This window comes from Haliotis cracherodii, unplaced genomic scaffold (assembly GCF_022045235.1).
Source record: "Haliotis cracherodii isolate W230 unplaced genomic scaffold, xgHalCrac1.p SCAF_18, whole genome shotgun sequence".
NCBI classification, from domain to species: domain Eukaryota; kingdom Metazoa; phylum Mollusca; class Gastropoda; order Lepetellida; family Haliotidae; genus Haliotis; species Haliotis cracherodii.
The window spans coordinates 15,294,107-15,321,361 of record NW_027266273.1 but is presented as its reverse complement, the minus strand read 5'-3'; the positions used below and the strand labels follow the sequence as shown (position 1 = coordinate 15,321,361).

At 38.2% G+C, this 27,255-nt stretch overlaps 1 protein-coding gene across 1 annotated transcript in view; it reads left to right on the top strand.

The window, feature by feature from the left end:
• The window catches only part of LOC139465811 (GRB10-interacting GYF protein 2-like), a 77,299-nt gene that overhangs the window by 27,020 nt on the left and 23,024 nt on the right, over nt 1-27,255 (top strand). Inside the window, exons 4-12 of the mRNA XM_071247745.1 lie at nt 6,992-7,124; nt 9,013-9,033; nt 11,195-11,309; nt 13,859-13,924; nt 16,200-16,280; nt 17,719-17,772; nt 19,886-19,918; nt 22,954-23,143; nt 23,597-23,670. Of these exons, the coding sequence (XP_071103846.1) occupies nt 6,992-7,124; nt 9,013-9,033; nt 11,195-11,309; nt 13,859-13,924; nt 16,200-16,280; nt 17,719-17,772; nt 19,886-19,918; nt 22,954-23,143; nt 23,597-23,670 (767 nt within the window). The remainder of the gene's footprint in view (nt 1-6,991; nt 7,125-9,012; nt 9,034-11,194; nt 11,310-13,858; nt 13,925-16,199; nt 16,281-17,718; nt 17,773-19,885; nt 19,919-22,953; nt 23,144-23,596; nt 23,671-27,255) is intronic.

The following is a 27,255-nucleotide window of genomic DNA, read 5'->3' as shown; positions in this document are numbered from 1 at the left end:
TCCCAGATTTGCTCTGATTATTTTTTATTATCTGTGCTTGTGGGTTTCTCCAAAATGACCTGCTGGCTTTCCTCCCACATCAAGCTGACATGCTGTGAAATAACTAAAATGTAAATTGTTCAAAGTGGTGTTAAACCTCACTCACTCACTCACTCACTCACTCACTCACTCTCAATCCTTCTGAAACCTTGCCAATAACCAAATGGCTATATGTTCCATATTTAAGAAAGAAATGACGAGTGGGAGTTGTTTATCATACAATAAAACACTGCAGGGAGAATAAACCACGAGGGGCATGAAATAAACCACACTTCATTCTTGCATTTATTTTCCCTTGAGCAAATTACTTACACTATACACTATAAATACTTCTATTTCTGGGCGAGCAATATGCCAAAGTCATATTATATTTTGTTCCAATGCATAGTTGTTAATATATCATCCAATAAACTAGGTGCGGTGGGCATGGCGCTGGCTGGGCAGCACATCAATACCACCTAAGCCTGAGTTCCTGGCTGCTGCTCCTACAGCGGCAGTCCAGATCTTCCTGCCTGCTGTGTCCACAGGATGGAGTACAAACGTTCCCATTGCTGTCTCCGTCTGCCTTGCCATGGCGGAGAGCTACAATTACGCTAATCGCGTACATCCTGTCCCGTCGGCGCCATCCACACCGCACCCTATTTTCACCCACAAGGCTTTAAGTCTTATTCTCATTTATTACATTTACATTCCTACTAAACCTCATACCATTCTGCCATACACTATCACTTTAAAGGTCAGCATATCATTATCATGTAAGGGATAGTGCTATAGATGCAATAAATCAATCTAAAAAATTCATCATCACAATCCGATATATATGCATGTGAGGTCACCTATCAGTTGATTATCTTTTACATATTGTTTCACTCAGTAAATTACTCTATAGGTATCTCAGCCTCACAGTTGCCATGACAACTATTTTAGTGGTTAATGTAAACATTGTAAACCGACCAAGTTGTCCCCCATCATGTTATTTCTACATCATGTACATTGCATTTCTTGGAAGCAAAGTGAATGCATAAAACTCCAAAACATACACATTTCCATCATTTTAAATAAATAAATAAATAAATAAATAAATAAATAAATAAATAAATAAATAAATAAATAAATAAATAAATAAATAAATAAATAAATAAATAAATAAAAGCCAGAAAGTATTGTATGTTCATGAAATATATATTCTTCAGTTCTTTTTAATTCAGTGATTTTTTTCTAACTTGCTTTTGAATATAAGAGAGAACACAGATGCTTGACAGTTCACCAGGTGCATCTTTTATGACACATAAGAAACAAGCAACTCCTTTTTTCAATCATTTAACTGGTATTCACTTCATTTAACAAATCTTTCATCATGAATTTACAGAATGTTATACTTTTACTTCATTTATATATTTTCTAAATATGTTAGAGAAGTTGATAGTACCCATTCCATATAATTGATTCCTGATAAGAAAACACCTCAGTTGTTAAAAAATAAGTCATTCACTTAATATACACTTCAAAACTAGGGCCGAGCTTGTCAAGTAGAGTGTTTTCTTTGCCATTCAAACTTTAATTACAAGGAAAATTGAATTCAAAATTACAAATAAAACTCAGAGCTGTTGATAGATTGATTTATTGATGTGACAATTATTCCTGTTCAGTCAATAATCCAGTAAGTTTATGGTAGGAATAAAATCTGAACGAACTTGACAGTGCTCTTATAGTAATTGTTTGTTTGGCTTTTCCAAGATGGCCGTACACACTGGAACACAACGGGATGAACTGAACTGAAACATGTATTGTAGTCACACGATGGGAAATAAAATTCAATGAGGGAACATTGATGATCGTCAATCAATCCGACTTTGTTAATTGCTTGGATACTATTGTCCAGACAATCAACTTTATTGCTGTGTTCCTTAAACATCAACGATGGCGTGACCGGCCTGACCAGTGGCACAAAGGGTCCAGATGCTATTTGACACCTAACACATCTACCCATAGAACACTGCATTAGTCTCGCACTCATTCAATGTTTTTTTCTGACAAGGGGAAAGGTTGCTGAGTGTGTGAGGTTGTTGTGTCCATTATCTGTCTTGTTTATTTCTATAGAATCAAGGATCTAAAATCTGCATCTCCACACTGCCCCAGACGTTGAAGTTTGTTGTCATGGTTAGGGTCAGTTTGGAGTAGCTAAAATTACTTTTGACACTTACCGTATTCGATGTAATAAGAGCCCGAGGCGCTCTCAAAATTAGAAATATGGGGATCTTATTAGAATATTATTTTGGTGAAAATAAACAGAGTTGAAAGATAAATTTTGTTTATGAAATGTTTATGTACGACAGATATATTTTTCCAGAATTTAATTGCCCATAATTAAGGGTGCATATATAACACATGAGTGGGTATTGTACACGAAAAAATAAGTCTTGTGTACATTGATCAATCGGAATGGGTGCTAATTTTGATTGTTGACGAGCCTATATATTAGCAAATATCGCAGTGGGCGTTTATTACGTAGAATAAGTGTTCTTTTTGCATAAAAAAACCCAAACCCTTTTATCTCAGGGAAATGAAAAGTATAAAGTTCAAACTAAGTTTGTTCACTGCCACTCAATATAAATCAGTTTTCTAAGCAACTGGGGTGCTTATTACGGTCAATATGGTACCTGTATTATGTGTTACTTGCAGGGGGTTTATTTGGTTTTACAAACCGCCAATCAAGAGATGTACACACCTTATCATTACCAGTTAACAAGTTTGTGTCTTATTTTCGGTGATTATCTGCGCGTGACTGACTGCAATCCGACGTTAACTTTGGTTACACAAGGTATAAACGGGGGCAATAAATGATTGCAACATGACAAATAAACATCGCAAAAAACATAATGACGTCATGATATCCACACAAGCCGGCCACCTATTTGTACGGTCTTTTACATGACAGCAACTAGCCAATCACAGAGCTATATCTGTAAATAATGAAGATATAATTTGTACCGGTAACTACAGTAAACTACGGTTATAATGAACTCAAAAGGACTACTAATTTTAATTCATTATAATCGAGTTCGTATTAAACATATACAGAAAATAGACAGGACCAAGAAACAGTTCATTATATCCGTCAGTTCGTTATAAGCGTGTTTGTTATAAACAAAGTGTACTGTGGTTTCATACACGAGTCTACGCGTCAGACTAATTTAGTCATGTTACTTAATTCCTGATACAGCGACTGGACTGACACTCATTCCTCCTGATGCAATGTTATGTGATAGATTTACTTTTATAAATAATTCTGAGGCTGCCAACCCCCAATTGGCGAGCCCTGTCAACGGTGTTCTAGATGCCACAGTGCAGTGCGCTAGATGCCATAAAAAATGTTTGGTAGGCAGATGCAAATATTTCAAACTTGAAAATTCTTTTGTCTCTTTTTCTTACAAAGAATGACAATCCAATAAAATAGGTAGCCCTTTGCTTATGAACATGTACAGTCATGCATTGTATGTGAAAATCCCAGTCTAATTAACCAGCTGTGTATACTGATATGACTCAAGAGTTCTTAAAGTGAATGCCAAGACAAAATAAATGGTACACCAGATGCCTAGAGAGGGGGTGAAATGAGTGAAATTTTGTGAGCTGTGACTGTACCAATATTCACCCTGCTAATGGAATAACAGTGAAATAGTTTTCAGCATAATATGATTATTGGAAAAAAGACAAGGTACAAAAAGTAAATTATGACCAATAGCCAAGTTTGTCAAGTTGACATCCTCAAGTGATTCAGATATTAGTTTACAACATTAATAGACCAGAATAATGTGATGTGCTTCATTTGTCTAAAGCAGTCATGACAGTGCCGATGTTTAAAAGCAATCGTTCTTATTCATTTTTTAATCTATTCTCTGCATCTCTCAAGACAATTCTAATTCATAAATAATGTAGCAATGAATTGAATCTATATCAGCCATAAACACAATACGTCAGCTGTGGCCAAAGATTAATTGAGACGAGAAATGGACGACAGGGTTAAGATCTTGCAAACCAATAATACTTCCACACAGTGGACAATATAGACTAATAACATGATATACTATACAAGAAATAACACCTTGCTGTTGGTTAAGGATGTCATGGTTGAATGATTGAATATTATAGCTGCTTGATCAGCTGCTTTCAACCTGGCATGGACGGGTTGACCTATTCAGCTATGCTTGTTGTTAGAAACCAGGCTGTCATTGTCTGACTTGACATTGTGAATGGAAGCACTGGAACTGATCAACTTTGAAGGCTTCCGTGTGGTGGATGTTTCGGCCTGATATCATGACACGAGGTACAGATAGTTCTCTTTGTAGTCTGACATTGTATGCTAATTGTTGGTACCTTGCTTTGCTCGAGGAGGATATTGTTGTAAATTTCTTTAGCATGTTTTTGAAAGGTGTTTGAGGTCTTGGAATCAGATAATATGTTTTAAGGTAAAATATTGAGAGTGGAATTTAGTCCAGTCAAATATCCATTTTCTTAAATAAGATTATTTTAAAAAAAATTTCATCTTTTTATCAATAGTTTATTTAGGCAATAAACAAACTGTGTTTTTAATGTAGAGCAAGGTTACCTGTAGATAAAAAGTTAACCGCACTAAAGTGAATTTGGAGCCATATGCTCAGCGTGAGGTTTCAAGTGTTACATGTGAAAATGCTCAAGCAGTTTGTATACACAAATACTCAAACATATGACAGTGACGAAAGGATACAACAGCATCTTGGTAAGCTAGCATGAGGTGGGCACCCCCAAAGAAAACTAAGCAAGCTTTGCAATGCTTTCATTCTACATCGCATGTCACCATTGGGACGTCATATCACTCATTGTGACACAAAAGATACGTCACAGTCATATATAGTCAAAACTTAAAATACATTCTCTGTAGATTTCATTCATGTTTTCTGCACGAAACACACATCATCTGAATATTGTAGTAACCGCATCTGTGCATTTTGTAATATTGTGGATATAATTATTTGAATATGCCTACCAACAATGACTGAATCAAACAAAGTACTATTCTATTAATATTTGCTTCTGTGGTGATGCAGCTGTCAAATCGGCTGATTCAATCCGAGGGGGTTTATTGTGATTTGATACCTCTGATTGACCAATCAAAATCGAGTATTTTCCAAATTCATGGTAGAATCCACAATAATGTTTGTAATATCTTTATCACTTACAAAATATCATATTGACAAGGCAGAAAATAAAAAAAATTTAGGTGTTTAAACAGCTGTTAAGTTTCTTTTTCAGGAGAATATATGGTATTGTCAGGGCATGGCAGATTAACTATTGTAATATGACAAAATTGGGTATTCTTTATCTTCTTTTGAGTTTTATAGTTTGAATCACAGTGTTTTTACTGTCAAATGTTGTTTGTTTATAGAGGTACTTTTAACCAGTCTCTGACCTCAATATGACAACGAAGCATTTTTGGTTCAGGTGTTTAAATATCACTTCCTTTATCTGCCAACTCAATCATTAAGATGTATTTTGATCTATCAGTTAAATATTTTCCTAATAACAAGGAAACACTTGTCTCAGTTTGACACATAGCGTGACAGTCTCTGTGTATAGAGTGTCTATTGGTCAGTAGGAGGGGCAAAGGAGGGACATAGCTCATAATCGCAACTGGTTGCCCTTCGATCAAACCACCAAATTGCAGCCTAGTTCGGCAAGGGTGGAAACTTGACTTTTACAGTCAGTTAACTCCATTGCCTCGGGAAGATGAGGGTCGGTGGTTCCATCCCCAAAATATGTTAAAAAGATGGTACATGTACTTGTTGTTTCCATGCCTGGCACTTGGCATTAAGTAGATAAAAAAAGACTTGGAGCCGGTATACTGTGTCAGAGTGGGATATCTGTGTTAAACTATGGCATGGTATCTCAGTTGGCTAGCGCTATAAAATGAGCATGCATGTCTATATAAATGCAATAATCTTGAACCTGATGTTAAACCCATTTAACCTCACCTCACCTCACCTCACCTCACCTCACCTCACCTCACCTCAAGTCACCTCACCTCAGCTCACCTCAAGTCACCTCACCTCAAGTCACCTCACCTCAGCTCACCTCAAGTCACCTCACCTCAGCTCACCTCAAGTCACCTCACCTCAGCTCACCTCAAGTCACCTCACCTCAAGTCACCTCACCTCAGCTCAGCTCACCTCACCTCAGCTCACCTCACCTCAGCTCACCTCAAGTCACCTCACCTCAGCTCACCTCAAGTCACCTCACCTCAAGTCACCTCACCTCAGCTCACCTCAAGTCACCTCACCTCAAGTCACCTCACCTCACCTCAAGTCACCTCACCTCACCTCAAGTCACCTCACCTCAAGTCACCTCACCTCACCTCACCTCAAGTCACCTCACCTCACCTCACCTCACCTCAAGTCACCTCACCTCAAGTCACCTCACCTCACCTCAAGTCACCTCACCTCACCTCAAGTCACCTCATCTCACCTCAAGTCACCTCACCTCAAGTCACCTCACCTCAAGTCACCTCACCTCACCTCACCTCAAGTCACCTCACCTCACCTCACCTCAAGTCACCTAACCTCACCTCACCTCACCTCACCACACATTAGACTGGAACAGACACACAGCCCCTCTTAAAAAAGCATCAGCAGTTCTAGTGCCACCATTAGTCTCCTACAGACCTTGACACAAAATATCAAATATTCCAATGCAAGTCATTAGTTGGTAAAGTCTTCTGTTTTGTGTTTTAGCCACCAGTGATGGTATGGTTCTTTGTTATTTGTCACTTGTGTTGCTAATCACAAGACGTGAGGTGTTTTGGATTGTTAATCAAAGGATTGGTGTTACATCATCAACAACTGCTAACTTCAAATAGTTTTTACATGTCACTGGATGAACGTCAAATGAATGTGTCTTCTTGTCCTGATTTCATGTACAGTAAAGCCCCGCCTATACGAAGGTAACCGAGGCGTACAGTACGGCAGCCAACGGACACACACACCTCCCCCGGCTCCCAAGCCAACACATATACCGCCGTCTGTGAGGGCGGTGCCATTTGGAGAGAATAAAACGTAAGTCTAACCAATGTTTGTTATCTTCCTCGAGTGACAAACATTGACAGTATTTAGTGATTACATATTTAGTTATCGAGTCAGTGAGTTTGGTTTAGCACCGCTTTGAACAGTATATTAAGTTAAGTTGACACGCCGCGATATAACTGTAATTTTGTTAAAAGCGGCGTTAAACCCAACTCACTCACTCACTCTTCAAGAGGCATTTAGAAGTTGGAGTACTAAGTTAGTATAAGATATATGGATGAAACCTTTTCTTTATTACAATTAGGAGCTAGGGGTGTCATGATAAATCAAAATATAGATATATTGCTATCGGTCAGCATTTAATTGATTGTTAAATCAGTTTCCGATCAATAGTATCAGTTTCAGTTAGGAGTATTGATAATTTCAATTGCATTTACCATAGTTTTACAGTTTCAATAAAATACATGCAATACTGTTCAAATCTGTTTTTCTTTTGATCATGAGTGGCAGTAATTTACACATGGTAATGTGGAAGTTTCTTTTTCTTTCATTATTAGGGTAAAGAAAAAACAAATCAGTCATATCTCAAACTTTACTTTTTATTTATTGTTATGGTTATCATATTCAAAGGAAACTTCAGTTCCAAGGTTTAATTCAGCTCTAAAATCCATCTAAAATGATACACTGAAACAATAGATATTTATCACAGTAGTTGCTTGCAATATCAATAGTTATGACAATAGTTTCTTTCAATATCAATAGCTATCGCAATAGTGTTTTCCAGACCAATAGTCACCCCTATTAGGAGCTATGTTTCAGTGTAGGATCTAACACCTTTATCAAGTGACTGCCTCCGTGGTCTAGTGGTAGAGCGTCTGCCTGGAGAGCGGAAGGTCCGGGGTTCGATCCCAGACCGCATCTTACCAAAAGACGTTAAAAGATGGTACTTGTTGTTACCCTGTCTGCTCGGCATTAAGGGGCTAAAACAAGGACTGGTCTGCTCGGAGTCAGTATACTGTGTCTGAGTGGGGTATTCATGTTAAACTGTGGCATGGTATCTCAGTGAGCTAGCACTATAAATCGGCATCAGTCCAGACTAGTACAAGCAGCCACACAAATACACACACATACGTACATGCACGTCGCTATATAAGTGCAATAATCTTGGACGCGACGTTAAACCCCATTTCACCTCACCTTTATGAAGCACATGAAATACCAAATATCACTTGCTCGATAACTGTGTTAGAACCTACACTGAAACGTCACTCCTTATTGTAATAAAGAGGTTGTTCATCCATATATCTTATCCTTACTAAGATAAGCATGTCTTTAATTAGCTTATCTGAACCAAGAACCATGTTAGCTAGGTCCTGGATGTTTGGTTGTTCCATGTCAATGTAACGAATTCAACTATTTGTTCCAAAACTGTTAACAATGAAACATTTGTATGATTGTCAGTGTTTGCTGTCTGAAGGCCATTCTTTGTACCATTATGTGTGAGTCGCCTTCACGCAAAGCAGTGAAAACTTCTAAATGTTGAATACAAAATATGATTAATATTGACAGCAGTAGCTTCATATGCCAGACCTATTTAATTTCCTGTTTTACAGCCTCCCCGAAATATTTCATAATTTAAAATCAAATAAAAAGTTTTTTTAAAATATGTGTCTTGAAACATCGTTTTGTATGTAAATTTATCTAAATTTTCATTCAAGAGTTTTTTCATGGCAAACCTGGCGACACATATTTTTCACCCCTCCCCCAGTCTACAATGTTTTTTGAAAATTTGTAAAACAAAAAATTAGATGGGTATAGCTTTATCATAAAAAAAAATGAAAACCATTTTTGTTGTGATTTATGCACCCAAGCTGCATCCATTGTCTAACACAGCGCGTTGTTTTCCCCCACTGACACACAGGGAGTGGCAACTTCACCCTAGGTAAACTATGTACAACGACACTTGTTTGTCTCCCACCTGTGTTGCTTCCAGTCCACAAGTCCTGTACATGTACACACAACCATGTCTTCATCCCAACCGCCTAGCCATCCATTTGGTTTTTTACTTTCATTGGGGAAATAATCTCATGTGGTATCGATTCTTGCTTGCATTATCATACTTTTACTTTTATAATGAAGAAAAAAAAGTAAAATCTTTTGATTACCGATCTTTCATATTTTGGTTCAGACTTTGTTGCAGCCTTTTTAAAATGTTATGATTTGTTAGTTTGGTATACTACAAGGAAAATTTTAATTTTTATGTCTTTTTTTAAACATCACATGACACAGCATCGTTGCATAAAAAGAAGACGAAATGATGCATTTGAAACGAGAAACAGAAGATGTGTCGATTTAATATTTAAAACACTGTCAACATATCTAGAATATTTTTTTTCATTTTCCCTGAAATTAAAGTAAAAACCGTAACTATTGATTTGATAATTTCATGAGACAGGGTTGTAAAATCATATCTCACAATCATCTGAACCTTTATCTGTTCTTAATCACCTCATTATTATTGGAAGCACCTTAACACAGTTTTACGTTTTGTTCATATTGCATGGCATTGCATGTCTTCTTGCATACAGTTTTTTCTTCATTTTGTTCTTTTAATTAAAGAAAATGAAATGTTTGTTTTTCATCTCCCAGTTTTATTGATTTGCATATTTCCCAAATATTTACTGTTGCAGCCATTGTTTTCTATTGCTTTCTGTTTTAATTTTATTTTCTATATTTTTGCTGATGATGCCATACCAACTGTTATGATATATCTTGTAATGCTTGCACATGATATGCAGACTTTCTGCGCTTGAACTACTTTACATAAATATTATAAATAATAATATATATATATAAATAGAGCAACAAAACCCTTTATATCCAGTAGAAGCATCTGACTATATCATGAGCATGTGTTTATGAATCACTATGAAATAGTAATGATACCAGATGTTCGCGAAAAGGTGAGCATATCCTGCCCCACCATCACAAACAAATGCAAAGGCAAGTCAATTGTTCGCTTGAAAAAACATGGGAACATATGGTACAAGTCAAAATAGGTAATTGCGTCGGACATAATATTTGTCACTGATCACTTGCTTGTCTTTGAAGATGACTAAACTAAGGGTCGGGTGGCTACACTGTGTGACCTGGCCGATTGCATTTCAGCATGCACCAATGGAGTAGACGGATGCTCATGCGTTCACTCACTGGTTTGACTTGATTGATGACAGGTTATGGTGACATCAAGCAACATTCAATCACTCACTTTCACCACCATCTCTGTGTAGTTTCACAAACTGGCATGTTGTAAAAACGTGTTGAATGTCACTTTGCTCGGGTCGATTATTGAGGGAAGACATTTTGTGAGCCAGTTATTCAAATGGAATCTCATCCCTGCTTGTTTAATATCTATGTCCATGTTTGAAGTGTTTCATTGGAGCTTTAAACCAACCTTCTGTGTCTGGGAGATTTTAACTTATAGATCCTTTTGTTTACCAGACGTTAAATATCTAATGCATTCCTTAATGTCAATACTTCCATCGATTCTTCTTGGGGAAAGGTGCACATTGACATTCTCATAGTCTTTTGTACATTCAATTAATCAATGGCACAACATTTAGTTAAGCAATTGTAGTCATCAATTATTTCATACACAGATTGTGAAATATTTCTTAAATGAGATATCATGTCATAGTTATTCATCATTTACTAAAATGGCACAACATTTAGCTAAGCAATATAGTCATAATATTTTTTTATACAGAGTTTGTGAAATATTTCTTAAATGAGATATCATGTCATGTCAACATTTCTAGAATGAGGAACAGTAAAAATCTGATAAATGAGCAAAATACTGAACGGTATCATGCCTAATTGCAGACCTGAAAAGTCTTTTTGCACCATTCTTTTGTAATGTCTCATATGAAGACTTGAGAAGATCCATGGCTAGATGGCATAATGGAGGAGATCCAGAGACTAGATACCAACATGTCTATCATATTTGTGATAGTTCATAGTTTTGTCTCCTGCAAGTGAAACAGTGATGGTTTTTTGTGTGTCTACATGTGTGTGTGTTTGAGTGTACAGATGTGTGTTGACAGGCAGGAGGAGATCGAGAAGCGCAAGCACCTGCAGCACGAGGTGGAACTAGATATTCAGCGGTACAAGGAGGAACTGTCACGGAAGAAGCAGAGAGAAATGGATGAGAAGAAGAAGGTGAGATGGACAGACAGATGGGTTATAGATGGACAGACAGATGGCTTATGGATGGACAGACATGGGTTATAGATGTCAGACAGATGGGTTATAGATGGACAGACAGATGGGTTATAGATGGACAGACAGATGGGTTATAGATGGACAAACAGATGGGTTATAGATGGACAGACAGATGGGTTATAGATGGACAGACAGATGGCTTATGGATGGACAGACATGGGTTATGGATGGACAGACAGATGGGTTATAGATGGACAGACAGATGGGTTATAGATGGACAGACAGATGGGTTATAGATGGACAGATAGACTGGTTATAGATGGACAGACAGATGGGTTATAGATGGACAGACAGATGGGTTATAGATGGACAGAGAGATGGGTTATAGATGGACAGACAGATGGCTTATGGATGGACAGACATGGGTTATAGATGGATAGACAGATGGCTTATGGATGGACAGACAGATGGGTTATAGATGGACAGACAGATGGCTTATGGATGGACAGACAGATGGGTTATAGATGGACAGACAGATGGCTTATGGATGGACAGACATGGGTTATAGATGTCAGACAGATGGGTTATAGATGGACAGACAGATGGGTTATAGATGGACAGACAGATGGGTTATAGATGGACAAACAGATGGGTTATAGATGGACAGACAGATGGGTTATAGATGTCAGACAGATGGGTTATAGATGGACAGACAGATGGCTTATGGATGGACAGACATGGGTTATAGATGTCAGACAGATGGGTTATAGATGGACAGACAGATGGGTTATAGATGGACAGACAGATGGGTTATAGATGGACAAACAGATGGGTTATAGATGGACAGACAGATGGGTTATAGATGTCAGAGAGATGGGTTATAGATGGACAGACAGATGGGTTATAGATGGACAGATAGACTGGTTATAGATGGACAGACAGATGGGTTATAGATGGACAGACAGATGGGTTATAGATGGACAGACAGATGGGTTATAGATGGACAGACAGATGGGTTATAGATGGACAGACAGATGGGTTATGGATTGACGGACAGATGGGTTATAGATGGACAGATAGATGGGTTATAGATGGACAGACAGATGGGTTATAGATGGACAGATAGACTGGTTATAGATGGACAGACAGATGGGTTATAGATGGACAGACAGATGGGTTATAGATGGACAGATAGATGGGTTATAGATGGACAGACAGATGGGTTATAGATGGACAGACAGATGGGTTTTAGATGGACAGACAGATGGGTTATAGATGGACAGACAGATGGGTTATAGATGGACAGATAGATGGGTTATAGATGGACAGACAGATGGGTTATAGATGGACAGACAAATGGGTTATAGATAGACAGATAGATGGGTTATAGATGGTCAGACAGATGGGTTATAGATGGACAGACAGATGGGTTATAGATGGACAGACAGATGGGTTATAGATGGACAGACAGATGGGTTATAGATGGACAGACAGATGGGTTATAGATGGACAGATAGATGGGTTATAGATGGACAGACAGATGGGTTATAGATGGACAGATAGATGGGTTATAGATGTCAGACAGATGGGTTATAGATGGACAGACATGGGTTATAGATGGATAGATAGGTGGATGGGGAGATGAGGGTAGGATAGATGGGTTATAGATGGACAGATAGATGGGTTATAGATGGACAGACAAATGGGTTATAGATAGACAGATAGATGGGTTATAGATGGACAGACAAATGGGTTATAGATGGACAGACAGATGGGTTATAGATGGACAGACAGATGGGTTATAGATGGACAGATGGGTTATAGATGGACAGATAGATGGGTTATAGATGGACAGACAGATGGGTTATAGATGGACAGATAGATGGGTTATAGATGGTCAGACAGATGGGTTATAGATGGACAGACATGGGTTATAGATGGATAGATAGGTGGATGGGGAGATGAGGGTAGGATAGATGGGTTATAGATAGGTGGTGAGAGGGATGGGTTATAGATGGATAGATAAGTGGATGGAGAGATAATGAATGATGGATGGGTGGGTTTATGGATGGATAGATTCATAGGTTGATGATGGATGGATCGATAGATGAAGCAGTGGATGAAGAGATGATGGATAGATAAGTTGATGGATAGATTAGTGAGTAGAACAAATGAATAGATGATAAATGAATAGGTAGATGACGAGATCGGTAAATTTGTACTTGCATGAAGAGATAGTTATTGGCATGAAACAATGGATAGGATGAATAGATGGATAGTAGGATGAATAAAGAGTGGTGGTTCATGTAAACATGAATAGATGCTCATATATCTTTATTCTCCAAACATAGTCCAAGATGGAGTGTTTACTATATTTAGTCCCAAAGAATGTTCACTGTACATTGTCGCACTTTGAATGTACACTGCCATTTTCAGAATGTTCACTGCATGAACACTGGAGACTGATTTGATTTCATACGGGATGTTCACTGTACTCCACAGAATGTTCATCGTCTCACTCACACTTGTCACTCACTTTCTTATAGGACTTGGATCGCCTCAAGAACAACTTCATGTTAGACACACATAAATATGGCCATGGTGCTTCCAAGGTAAGCCAAAAGAACAACTTCATGTTAGATACACTTAAATATGTACATGGTGCTTCCAAGGTAAGCCAAAAGAACAACTTCATGTTAGACGCACTTAAATATGTACATGGTGCTTCCAAGGTAAGCCAAAAGAACAACTTTATGTTAGACACAAATAAATATGGCCATGGTTCTTCCAAGGTAAGCCAAAAGAACAACTTCATGTTAGACGCACTTAAAAATGGCCATGGTGCTTCAAAGGTAAGCCAAAAGAACAACTTTATGTTAGACGCACATAAATATGACCATGGTGCTTCAAAGGTAAGCCAAAAGAACAACTTTATGTTAGAAACAAATAAATATGGCCATGGTTCTTCCAAGGTAAGCCAAAAGAACAACTTCATGTTAGACGCACTTAAAAATGGCCATGGTGCTTCAAAGGTAAGCCAAAAGAACAACTTTATGTTAGACACAAATAAATATGGCCATGGTTCTTCCAAGGTAAGCCAAAAGAACAACTTCATGTTAGGCTCACATAAATATGGCCATGGTGCTTCAAAGGTAAGCCAAAAGAACAACATCATGTTAGAGGCACTTAAATATGGCCATGGTGCTTCCAAGGTAAGCCCAAAGAACAACTTTATGTTAGAAACAAATAAATATGGCCATGGTTCTTCCAAGGTAAGCCAAAAGAACAACTTCATGTTAGACGCACTTAAAAATGGCCATGGTGCTTCAAAGGTAAGCCAAAAGAACAACTTCATGTTAGACAGAAATAAATATGGACATGGTGCTTCCAAGGTAAGCCAAAAGAACAACTTCATGTTAGGCTCACATAAATATGGCCATGGTGCTTCCAAGGTAAGCCAAAAGAACAACATCATGTTAGAGGCACTTAAATATGGCCATGGTGCTTTCAAGGTAAGCCCAAAGAACAACTTTATGTTAGACACACATAAATATGTACATGGTGTTTCCAAGGTAAGCCAAAAGAACAACTTTATGTTAGATACAAATAAATATGGCCATGGTTCTTCCAAGGTAAGCCAAAAGAACAACTTTATGTTAGACACAAATAAATATGGCCATGGTTCTTCCAAGGTAAGCCAAAAGAACAACTTTATGTTAGACACAAATAAATATGGCCATGGTTCTTCCAAGGTAAGCCAAAAGAACAACTTTATGTTAGACACAAATAAATATGGCCATGGTTCTTCCAAGGTAAGCCAAAAGAACAACTTCATGTTAGGCTCACATAAATATGACCATAGCGCTTCACAGGTAAGCCAAAAGAACAACTTCATGTATGACGCACATAAATATGGCCATGGTGCTTCCCAGGTAGGTAGGTATAAATGCATGAACATGCATGCTCTCATGCACTGCACATTATGGGATACACCTTTGTACCCTCACTGTGTACTTGATACTTTAACATTAATGTTTTGTGAAAAAAGTTGAGAACAATTAATAAATATTATATTATGATCCACATTTTCAAAAAACATACTTTAGCTGTATTGATGTTGTCATGGTCTCTGTATACTGAGGGCAGGTGTCCCAGTTGTCTGAGGCAAAACAGTTCGCTGTGCAGAGTTGTGTCCCTTTGGCATTCACCAACCTTTGGCCATGGGTTTAAATCCCAGATTCCCCCTGATTATGTTTCTGGGTTTCACAGCACCATGCCCATGCTCATGGGTTTTACCAAAGGTAAAACATCCCAAGCCTGCATCATATGGGGCCTTTTACCCCCATTACAATGACAGACTGCCCTATACTGTCCAAAGTGGTAATAAATCCAATTCGCCGTAAGGCAAGACTTGGCTTATTTTTGGTTCACAGATTTTTTGCCCCAAATTGCAGGTAGGTAGGTCGAAAAAATATGAAAATATGAGTTCCAGTTTCATATATTTTTGTTTATATTTCCTCAAAATGTGAAGTAGGGAGGACAAAAAAGTTGGGGTGGGATAAATAAATAAAGAAACAAGAAACATTCCGTCATAGACATGTATCTGTCACAATTCAACATAATACATCATCATAATTCATTGTGTCTTAAAGTTTTTAAGATAAATTTTCGGCAGGTTTGATTTATAGTATTTTAGATAATATATTTATGTTGATAAGCAGCTGTAAATGAGGGTTTTTAAAACATTTTACTTATTTCTGTTTGGCAGAATGAAGAAAACACTCATTATCATTTATTGTGTGTTTTGTCTCATTTCATATTTTGGATTAGGCGAATTTGTAATTCCAGGTCTCAGCTATGTATACTAATATCTCTATATTGATGCAGGGTGATGGCGATCACAAGCGGAGGAAGTTTCAGGAGGAGGAGTTATCTCCCCGAGCCAACCCTCGCTACAGAGACCCAACTGTAAGTAGATCTACATCAACAATACAGTCACGTTGTCACACTGTAAGGTGTTGATAGGAGAATCTGCATACAACATTGCCCCTGTGAAGATGCTGGTTGGAATTGGTCTTCAGTACCCATGCTTGTCAAATGAGGCGACTAACAGAATTGGATGATCAGGCACATGCAGGTTCATGCATGTCATTGTATCCCAATTGGATGGATCGAAGTCATGATGTAAATCACTGGATTCTCTAGTCCAGACTTGATTATTTACAGACTGCCGTCGTATAGCTGTCATATTGCTTTGTGTTGCATTAACAAACAGAAAACATCATACAACATTGTTATTCTGAGTGATATTTTACAGATATACATTTAATAACAATGATACTAAGTTTTCATGATCTTAGAAACTAATGATGTGAAACTATAAAGAAAGTTTGACTTTCAACCAGGCCCTTGAAGATCCAGGTTAGAATGGATCTTCAGCAACCCATGCTTGTCATACGAAGCGACTAACGGGATCGGGTGGTCAGGCTCGCTGACTTGGTTGATGCATGTCATCGATCCCAAGAGCGTGGATCGATGCTCATGATGTCGATCACTGGATTGTCTGGTCCAGACTCGATTATTTACAGACCACTGTCATATAGCTGGAATAGTGCTGAGTGTGGCGTTAAACAATAAACAAACAAACAATTATGTATGATCAGTTGACATGGGGACTGGTCATTTATTAAAGTAGGGTGCAGGGCGATGAGATTGGTCGTAGGACTATATCATGTTTTACTGAACCCCCACCCCACTCTTTAATGTAACCTTTTTTCATGCCCCTCCTCTACTCTATAATTTAATCAGTGACAGCCCCTAATAGTACTGTATTATGTCCCCTTCCCACCCCACCCCCCGTCCTACTTGTGATACATTGCACTCTTCCACTGTCATTTTCTCAGGACACCCCCTTGAAACTTCCCACCCACACCCCACCCACACCCTAATATATGACCAGGTAATGTTATCCTTATACTAATATAAAGAAAAAGAAAGTGCACAATATGGCTGTTAGTTGTTGAGGCCCCAGTGTAATGACCTTTCATAGTATCATAGTTACAATTACTACATTTGGTACCCGTGAAGATTCCGGGGTAGAATAGGTCTTCAGCAACCCATGCTTGCCGTAGAGGTTGACTCTGCTTGTCGTAAAAGGCGACTAACAGGATCGGGTGGTCAGGCTCACTGACTTGGTTGATGCATGTCATCGATCCCAATTGTGTGGATCGATGCTCATGATATTAATCACTGGATTGTCTGGTCCAGACTCGATTATTTACAGACCGCCGTCATATAGCTGTAATATTGCTGAGTGCGGTGTTAAACAACAAACCAACCAACCAACTACATTTGGTGACTTTTAACTATTTCTGTTAGAAATATTTTTTTCTATATTCATATATAGTACGGTATTCCTAAGAGACAGCTAAATCACCCAGTAGATGTCCCAGCAGAAGAGGTATTTGAGATTGTATCACGTCAACATGCACATGCTCTGTAACCTTGACCCTATCCTTTGACCCTCACCCTTTACGTGTATTCACGGGCACCTGTTGCTGATGTGTGTTTTTATCTTGTCACTATTACCAGTATCGCAGTTGGTGTTCCATTTCTACCTCCATAATCTTTGTGTGAAGAGTTCCATTCTGTATTGACCTGCGTCTTTTCCTGTTTGTTTATTACCGATAATCTGCAGTGTGTTCATTATCAATTATCTTTGGGTTCCTCCTCACTTTGGAGTTCATTTGTTTCAAATTTTCATTACTATGCTTCCATGTGTGAAAAGCTTAGGTGACCTTCATGATTATCCTTGACCTTTATTAGTCACACATGATACACAAATGAGACAATTATGCAAATTTAACTTAATACATGTTTCCACTGTTCAACTTCTTAAATTATTACAGCATTATGATACCGGGTACAAATAATTCTACAGCAGAAAAGCCGGACAAATTCATTTTCTTCTTTAAGGCACAAGCTCACAAAAAAATTTACGAGACAAAACAAAACCAAATATAAATGCTGTGTTGGAAATGGTCTCAATTTGAAAACTCTCTGTAATTTTTCAAATGACTCTTTTTGGAAAGTAATCTAAAATAATATCTGGCAACAATTATCATTTTAATGTGCCTGCTGTTTCTTGGAATATTGGCCAAGAAAGAAAGTATAACAAGAAAAAAACAATTTTGGCCTAAAATAGAAAGATCAAGTAGTTTGGTGATGCCTTCAGAAATAATTGCAGTAATACTATCCATCTCTTTCTGTAAGTAATATGTTGTATATTATTGAATTTATTTACAGCAAGTTCAGGATATAGGAAGCAACATTTTCACTTAATCCTCTCCCATCCCAACCAACCCATGATATATTCTGTGCACGGGTGGTAGTATTTATCTCATATACTATGCTGCGATTAATCTATTAATATGAGCATGGAAAAAATACTTCCATTTCAATTGCTGAAGAAAAGTAATGAGGTTGTCTTTTTTTCCTATTCCGAAAATAAGATTGTTTTGTTCAGGAATGACATCTTTGATGGACTTTTATCATATTATTTATTTCCCAGATTTGCTTCCTGTCAAGTCTGTCATGTAATCGTTTCCACGAAACAATAATTTCAAATTAAGGAAGAAATGTGTTCGTATTATTAGAATGATTTCCTTTCTTGCACAGAACGTAAGTTCATGTGTGTATGAAGCTGACATATCAGTTCACCTGTGTTCATGCTCTATGACCTTGACCTGTGACCTTGACCCTTAACCTTCACTTGTAGTGAGTGGCACACTGTTGCTGCCACCCTGCTTACTGCTGGTTCTGCGTGACCTCCACTCATACCGCCCTGTGCACAGCGCTTACTGTATGCCGGCAGAATACAAATAAAATTTATCGACAAGCTAAGAACATATTTCCCTACCTGCATCCTAATCCACAACCACAATCATAGCTCTGTGAGGTGTAAATAAAAGTGAAAAAAATCCTTTCCATAATCTCTGCTACAATAGTAACATTGTACAATTAGGAGTCAGTTGCTGTCAAATTTATAACATTTGGATTTAATTACAAATTAAGTTGAAATTGGTAGCATCTCCTTTACTTATATTCAAGGGATATAAAATTATGAAACAATGGATGTCATATTCTTCAATGTCAAGCCAGAGACCATATAATAGATGGTCTCTGGTCAAGCAAATCACCCAGCTGAGATAATTGAAAGGAAAACAACAACATACATTTTAACGAGACTCACTATCATGACTATGCAAGCCATTATCTCACTTCTTGCCAGTGAGGAAAAAAACAAGACCACATAGTATCCAGGTTTCAAATCTCATAAAACGACACGTTAACACCAATCATCCTGTAGCAAATTCTTCCATTTTCTTAAAAAATGATTAATTTGGAATCAAGGCTATAAAGTTGTACTTGATCCCATTCATTGTCAGGATGAGAGCAGAGGGCTGTGAAACTGGTTAACTTAACATCAATTTGCAACCACTAAACCCAGTATTACCACGCATCAGTCTACAATGTTGCCTGTCCACTGATCAGATGAGTATTTTGTCTGACAGAAACCTATGGAGCGCTGGACCTTGGAAGGGGAGGTACATCACATGACCATCACATGACCGTCACATGACTGTCACATTACTTTTAGATTTCATTTCTGTCTTCAGGCTTCTGCACACTGGTTTTTCTCATAGCATGCTTTTTAACTCTTTAGATATAAATTAATAAATATTCTTTTTGATGACAAATATTTTTTTTATTAGAATTTTAGATTTATAAGTTTTTAGTGATCAAATCTTAAAGTTTTAGTCTTCATACTTATACTTATAGACTATACTAAATCACATGTAAAGTTTGGTTGTAAAAATTACAAAAAAATATTTGAAAAAAGAATTCCGGTGGAATATGTCATATGTTCTTCAAGTAAATGTGGGGTTACACAGATGCAAGATGCCTTGTCATAGCTTCTGTTGCAGAGCTTGGTGTTTGGGGCTCTTGCTTGCTTTATATAATGTGTATTATTCATTTAAAGCATGCATTAAAACTGGCATATCATATTCAGACAAATGTTTCTAATGAAGCCATGGCATACATTCAAAGTAATGTGCCCATTTTTTAAGTTCTGTTTCAGTTTCTGAACATTTTTATTCTTCAATCGAAACTGGTGTTGTACTTGGACCACTTGTTCAAGTTCAAATTTAACTCACTGTATTGTTTTTCGTTGGGAATATTCTGCCATTTTATCATATATTTATGCACTGTGTATAATATTAACGTAATTCATCATACTAATTCCCTATCTGGGTAATATGCCGTCATTGTTATTCTGAACAATATCATAACTAATTATTTCTCCAGCATAAATTAACTTTTGATTCTCAAATGTCAACATTTGGTAAATTTTATTCGCCAGTTGTTGAAGCTTTTGAGGTCTTGTAGGTATCATGAATAACCCCCGGGAGTTTCCAAGTCAGACTAGGTCCCCAGTATCCTGTGCTTGTTAAAGCCAACTTATGAGGATTGGATTGTCACAATGTATGACCTCACTGTTACTGGTGTGTTTTGTTGTTCATGCTATCAACCACTGGTCTGCCCGGTCCGATTAGACTATTATACAGTTTAATGCAGCTAGAATATTGCTGATGTAAGCATACAACCTCCTTTACTCACTCACTCACTCAGAAACAGGCAATTTATTATATACAGTTTATTACTTGCCCATGAAGAGATCACCCGTTTAATAAACATACAGCTGTATTACACATTGTGTAATACCAAAACACATGCTTATGTACTCTCGGAACACGTTTTCCAAACAAATATTGAAAGCTCTCAACATCCCTTGGTTTATTCAAAGACATTGCATGTGGAGTTGATAGATCACTGAGAGGAGCTTATGCACACAATGACCTCAGCAACCTTGTTGCTAGGCTGACGTCACTCGTTTCATAAAATTGGTATTACACGGGAGCTCGTTTAGTATTCTATATATCGGTCAGAGTCTGTGGCATGCTTGGTGTTCTCCATGCAAGGCAGAGTCATTAGGGGTTGAGGGTCAATATTGAAGAAGTGATGACAACCTTGGAGATCCAAACCTGTGAACTATTTCTGCCCGAAGAGGAATGACATCGGTATTCCTACGACAGGTGAACCCAGAGGTTGACAGCTTGAGCATCTTCCACCAAACGGTCAGGTAGCCTTGTGGTTAAAGCATTTGGTCACACGGAAGACCCGGGTTTGATTCCCAACGTGGGTACAATGTGTGAAGCCCATTTCTGGTGTCCCCTGACAGGATATACCTGGCATTTTGCTAAAAGCGGCATAAAACCATACTGACTCACTCATGGGGCAGGTGCTGTGATGTGGCTCAAATAACACACATTCCCTTCTTGTTGGTATTGATAACAGAAAGTCGAATCACATTCTTCATAAACACTATTCCTTCATATCAAAATAATCATCTTTAGTGTCTGAGTTCTACCCCTGCATACCATCATTTGTCTTTGCGATATAGTGTCTGTCTAATGGTTGAAAACATATATATAACTCCTTCTTTCAATACATATAACACAAATGTATAATACTATCTTTTTAAGTAATCTATATCAGATCTAACTTTTAATGACGTTTATAAAAACAGAGGTATGTTTGATTGTACTGGTGTGTTCTGATCACATAATAAATTGCATGCAATTTGTACATGAATGTAATATTAATGGTTTATGGTTCAAAGGATTGAGACTTTTATGACACTTTACTGAAGATTAATTTTGATGATCTGACAACACATTCAGCTTGAACAACTTAGAGTGTGTGTGTGTGTGTGTGTGTGTGTGTGTGTGTGTGTGTGTGTGTGTGTGTGTGTGTGTGTGTGTGTGTGAGAGAGTGATATGTGTGTCTCAATTCTGTGTCTGTGTCTGCCTGTGTTGTGTGTGTCTATATGTCTCTATATGTGTCTTTGTATGTCTGTGTGTGTCTATATGTCTCTATATGTGTCTGTGTGTGTCTGTGTCTGTCTATATGCGTGTGTGTGTGTCTGTCTGTCTGTCTGTGTGTGTGTGTGAGAGTGATATGTGTGTCTCAATTCTGTGTCTGTGTGTGCCTGTGTTGTGTGTGTCTATATGTCTCTATATGTGTCTTTGTATGTCTGTGTGTGTCTATATGTCTCTATATGTGTCTGTGTGTGTCTGTGTCTGTCTATATGCGTGTGTGTGTGTCTGTCTGTCTGTGTGTGTGTGTGAGAGTGATATGTGTGTCTCAATTCTGTGTCTGTGTGTGCCTGTGTTGTGTGTGTCTATATGTCTCTATATGTGTCTGTGTATGTCTGTGTGTGTCTATATGTCTCTATATGTGTCTGTGTCTGTCTGTGTCTGTCTATATGCGTGTGTGTGTGTGTGTGTCTGTCTGTCTGTGTGTGTCCGTGTGTGTTCAAGCAGACGTGTGTACATGCATGTATCATGCTGCATCTACTGCTACACCATTGTGTATCCTAAGTCCCAATCAACAGAGCGATCTTAGCCTATAACTATCATAAGATAATGTTTAAGTGTAGGAGTGTATTGCAGGTGTAGCGCTATGATCACTCTGTACAGGGAGCCCCATGCATTGCAGCATGTTGTGTGTTGTTCAGACCAAGCATCCTGACTTCTTCCTGAGCGAGCTGAGCAAGGGGCGTGGCGGGGAGCAGCCCGCCAACACGGACCACACCCTGCGGGGGGACGGCATCATCCGCTTCCAGGAGGAGGGACGCAAGTCTTTAGAGAACCGATTCCGCTACAACAAGCCCCAGCAGGAGAAGGAGGAACTGAGGAGAGATCTAGGTACCGGTCTTCTCGCAGGAACTCTTTGACAGATGGAGCATATGTTGCATTACTTAGAGATGACGATACCTTAACACTGAGATCTAAAAAAACCAAAAGTTTTTGCCACAGACTGGCTAAGAATAATGTTTATTAGCCATCAAAAATGAAAGTTTTTCAGATAAATACAATTTTTTTTTTTTTTTGTCCTCCAGCATATTGTATATTAACACAGTTATGATTCTCTGACTCTGACTTTCGGACTCTGACTCTCTGACTCTGACTCTCTAACTCTGACTCTGACTTTCGGACTCTGACTCTCTGACTCTGACTCTGACTCCCTGACTGACTCTCTGACAAGTAAATTACAACAATATCCTAGTATTGTTGGACTGAAACTGTATTTCCTCTCACTTTCCACGATGTGGTGAAACATGTTCCGAGAAGTGTAGCATGGGTATACTTCCCTTGCAGATCGGCAGCAAGAAGAGAGGCACCTTCGTGAACACTCTGATAAGCTGAGAGATCTGCGCCAGGAGATCGAGATGGTGAGTAGTCGAGGGAAATATCCCAATCAATTCTACACTATGGCTTCTTAAGTCCTGTCCGTATAATTGATGCACAGCTAAAGAATGTGATAATCATCATCATCATCATCATCATCATCATCATCATCATCATCATCATCATTATCACTCAACAGGTTTTTCGGATGCTGTGTTCCTCCCATCCTCTATATCTCCTCCCGGGCTTGACTTTGTTAAGCCTACACTAACCCTTGGATCCTTTCCTGTGGTTTTTGTCATCGCAAATTTGCCAATTTGATTTACTACGCTTCTGAGTCTAATGGACCAATAAGTCTAATGGACAAATCAGAATACGAGATACAAACCAGCCTCAATGTTTGGTTGGCAATATCAACTACATGGCGGCCGGTCCCATTGATTACGATAGAGTTTGCAAGATAGTCAACATTGAAAAACTGACATGCAAATGAAAGCCCTCAAAATATATTTGATGTCCACTGCCCTTACCCATTTCCTTTTTCCTTATGACATTTGATTGGTCGGTAATATGTTAATGAAAATCAAAGGTGGGTAAATTTGAGATCGCAAAAAAACACAGAACTGCATCAAGGTGTTAGTGTAGGTTTACCAAAATGTGAGTGAGTGAGTGAGTGAGTTGGGTTTAACGCCGCTTTTAACAGTATTCCAGTTATATCACGACTTGTCAGCCTAATGTGCGAGGAAAGCCCGAAGTGATGCAAGTCTCAGATGCTTACCACTTCGGTGAAACCCACGAGCCCGGGTATGGTGCTGGCAAACCTAGAAACATAATCGCGGCGAACCGGGATTCGAACCCACAATCATAGGTTTCTGGAGTGCCCAAGGGACGCAACTCTGCACAGCGAATCGCGGCGCCTTAGACGACTGGGCCACCCGTGCCCCCACCAAAATGTGAGTTCTGGAGATATAAAAATGGTGTTCCTTACCTGTGAATATAGACTGTATAGTCACTATTTTTGCACAACAAATCAAGCCATGCCCTGCTGCCCATCGAGACTGAAACCAAAGAGTGCTCTAACAATGATCACTCAGATTGCACGTACAAAGGACAATATATCTCATGCAGGCTGCACTACAGCCTTGCGTACATCTACTCCACACAGTGCTTCAGTATCAAGCAGCAGTCTGGTTCCTTTGACCATAAGCTATAAATGGCCCTTGTTTCATTAACTGGCTCGAGTTCACACTAGCCCATTGACCAGCAATCTCATTAAAATCAGATCTTGGTTCTCGCTACCGCTAAAAAAATCTTTGTTTAGCAGTAGTGAGAACTACAATCTCATTAAATCAAATCTTAGTTCTCGCTATCGCTAAACAAAGATCTGAGGACATCCCAGTAGGGGTCACGTCAGAACGACCTTTCATTCGACCAATCAGAGCGTCGCTTTCCAGATCATGAAAGTGACAGTCAGAATGTGATTTCTAATCATGCATCCTCGAAAACTTTAACACGGGGTATTCCGAACGATAGTTACGGGATTAACGACTGAATCCATACAATCTCGACCATCTATTAGCTATTTCAAATTTTTAATCGAGAATTTGTCAAAATATATTTCAAAGCGTAGTCGCCAATTTGAAATTAGAGCCGTAAAGCACGAGAAAGCTGCCTTCTGATTTGTCATTCTATTGGTCGGTCAAAGTTCACGCAAGGTCGGTCTGACGTGACCCGTAATGGGATGTCCTCAGATCTTTGTTTAGCGGCAACGAGGACTTAGATCTGATTTTAATGAGATTGTGAGAACTAAGATCTGATTTTGATAGGGGTGTCACGATACAGGTACCTTATGATACGATACGTATCTCGATTTTGAGGTCAAGATAAGATACGTATCTCGATAAAGCAATACCAACCTTTTATGCGTAAATTTAGAAGCAAACTTTTAATTACATATCACATTCACAATTATGTATTCTAATCATTATCAGTAGATTATTTTGTAAAATAATATTAGTTAGAAAAGGTTGATTCTGTTTATTCAATCAAGCATCAGACACTAACAAGTTTTCGTGTGTGTCAAATTCAGAAAATATGATGACATTTCGATTCGAAAAGAAAAATCAATCGATACGCGAACAAATGGATACCAATTTCAATAAAATTTCATATTGATATAAATTTACATGTATCTCGTATCGTATCGTGAAAATTATCTACTGATGCATCGGTACAATCGGTGAATCGTGACATCCCTTATTTTGATGAGATTGATTGACAGGAGTAATAATATTGTAGTGACAAGAGTATTCGATATGATTGGAATTTGGCAGATAATAAATGGACCTATCACTAAAATAGACACTACCACACCAAATTTCGGACGTCTGTAGTGAATGCACACCTGTGAAGTATTGATGACCCAGGACTTCGTGGGAGAGTGGTTGCTGTGGTTTATACAGAGTTAACACTTTTGAATGCACATTGTTGTGCTGCAAAGAAAAAGTGTCTTCAAATCCTTACATCCGTTGATGACTTCTTCTTCTTGTCAATTGCCATATTCCTGAAAGGAATCTTTTACATGTAGTTTCATTTCAAAATTCCTTTTTAGCCATTGTTGGTAATGTCCTGCTTCTGTGTACGGTATGCTCTTTGAATACCTTGGTCTGCGAAACTCATTGATTTCCTCACTAGAAACAGCTTAATGTGTGTATGATCTTTCAAAAGAGATACATTATCCATATAAAAAATCCTGGTTTTTTTTCAGTGTATCATTGTGGTCATGACATGTATTGTGTGTGCACTGCATGCATGCAACACCATGATCCTCAGTGTTGTTCATTAATAATTAACTTTAATTTAAGTTTACTGGTATTAATCGACAATTGACCAGCATTGGATTTGAAGTCACTCTCATGTCAAGGTGACCAAGTATTTTCCCTTCAAAATATCACCACATACTCATAATATTCTTTTTTCTTACATAAAGTCCCAGGTTACTTTTGAAGTTACTGTATTCGACGTAATAAGCGTCCAGGGCGCTCTCAAAATTAGAAATAGGGGCTCTTATTAGAATCTTATTTTGGTGGGGAAAAAAAGAGTTGAAAGATAAATTTCGTTGTTTATGCTGACAGCATGAATGTTTATATAAGACAGATATATTTTTCCATTTATTTATTATAGCTAAAATGGATAGAATTATCATTAAACCGCCCGAATGTTATCAAAAATGAGCGGGCCACTGTAACTTGATAATGCCCTCATATTGCTTGACGACGGGCCATTATCACACCCGTTGTTAGGTGACGTCATAGGATAGGGATAGGTGACATCACGTTCAATAGTGACGCCATCTGGTTTGTTCTATGACGTTTCCATGTTTGTTAAAAGTTGGTCAGTGACATTGGTGTCAAATGTAGTAAATGTTTCAAACCCGATATTGTTGTTTCTTTTTATTTGATAACAAATTCCATCCATTTTAGCTATAATAACGGTAACACTATTTTTCAGGCCATTATCATTTGCAGAAGCCCTCGGTCTTTTCAACTGCCCTCCTTCGTCAGGCAGTTAATGGGAGACCTCAGGCTTCTGCAAATGATAATGCCCTGAAAAATAGCGTTACCCTTATA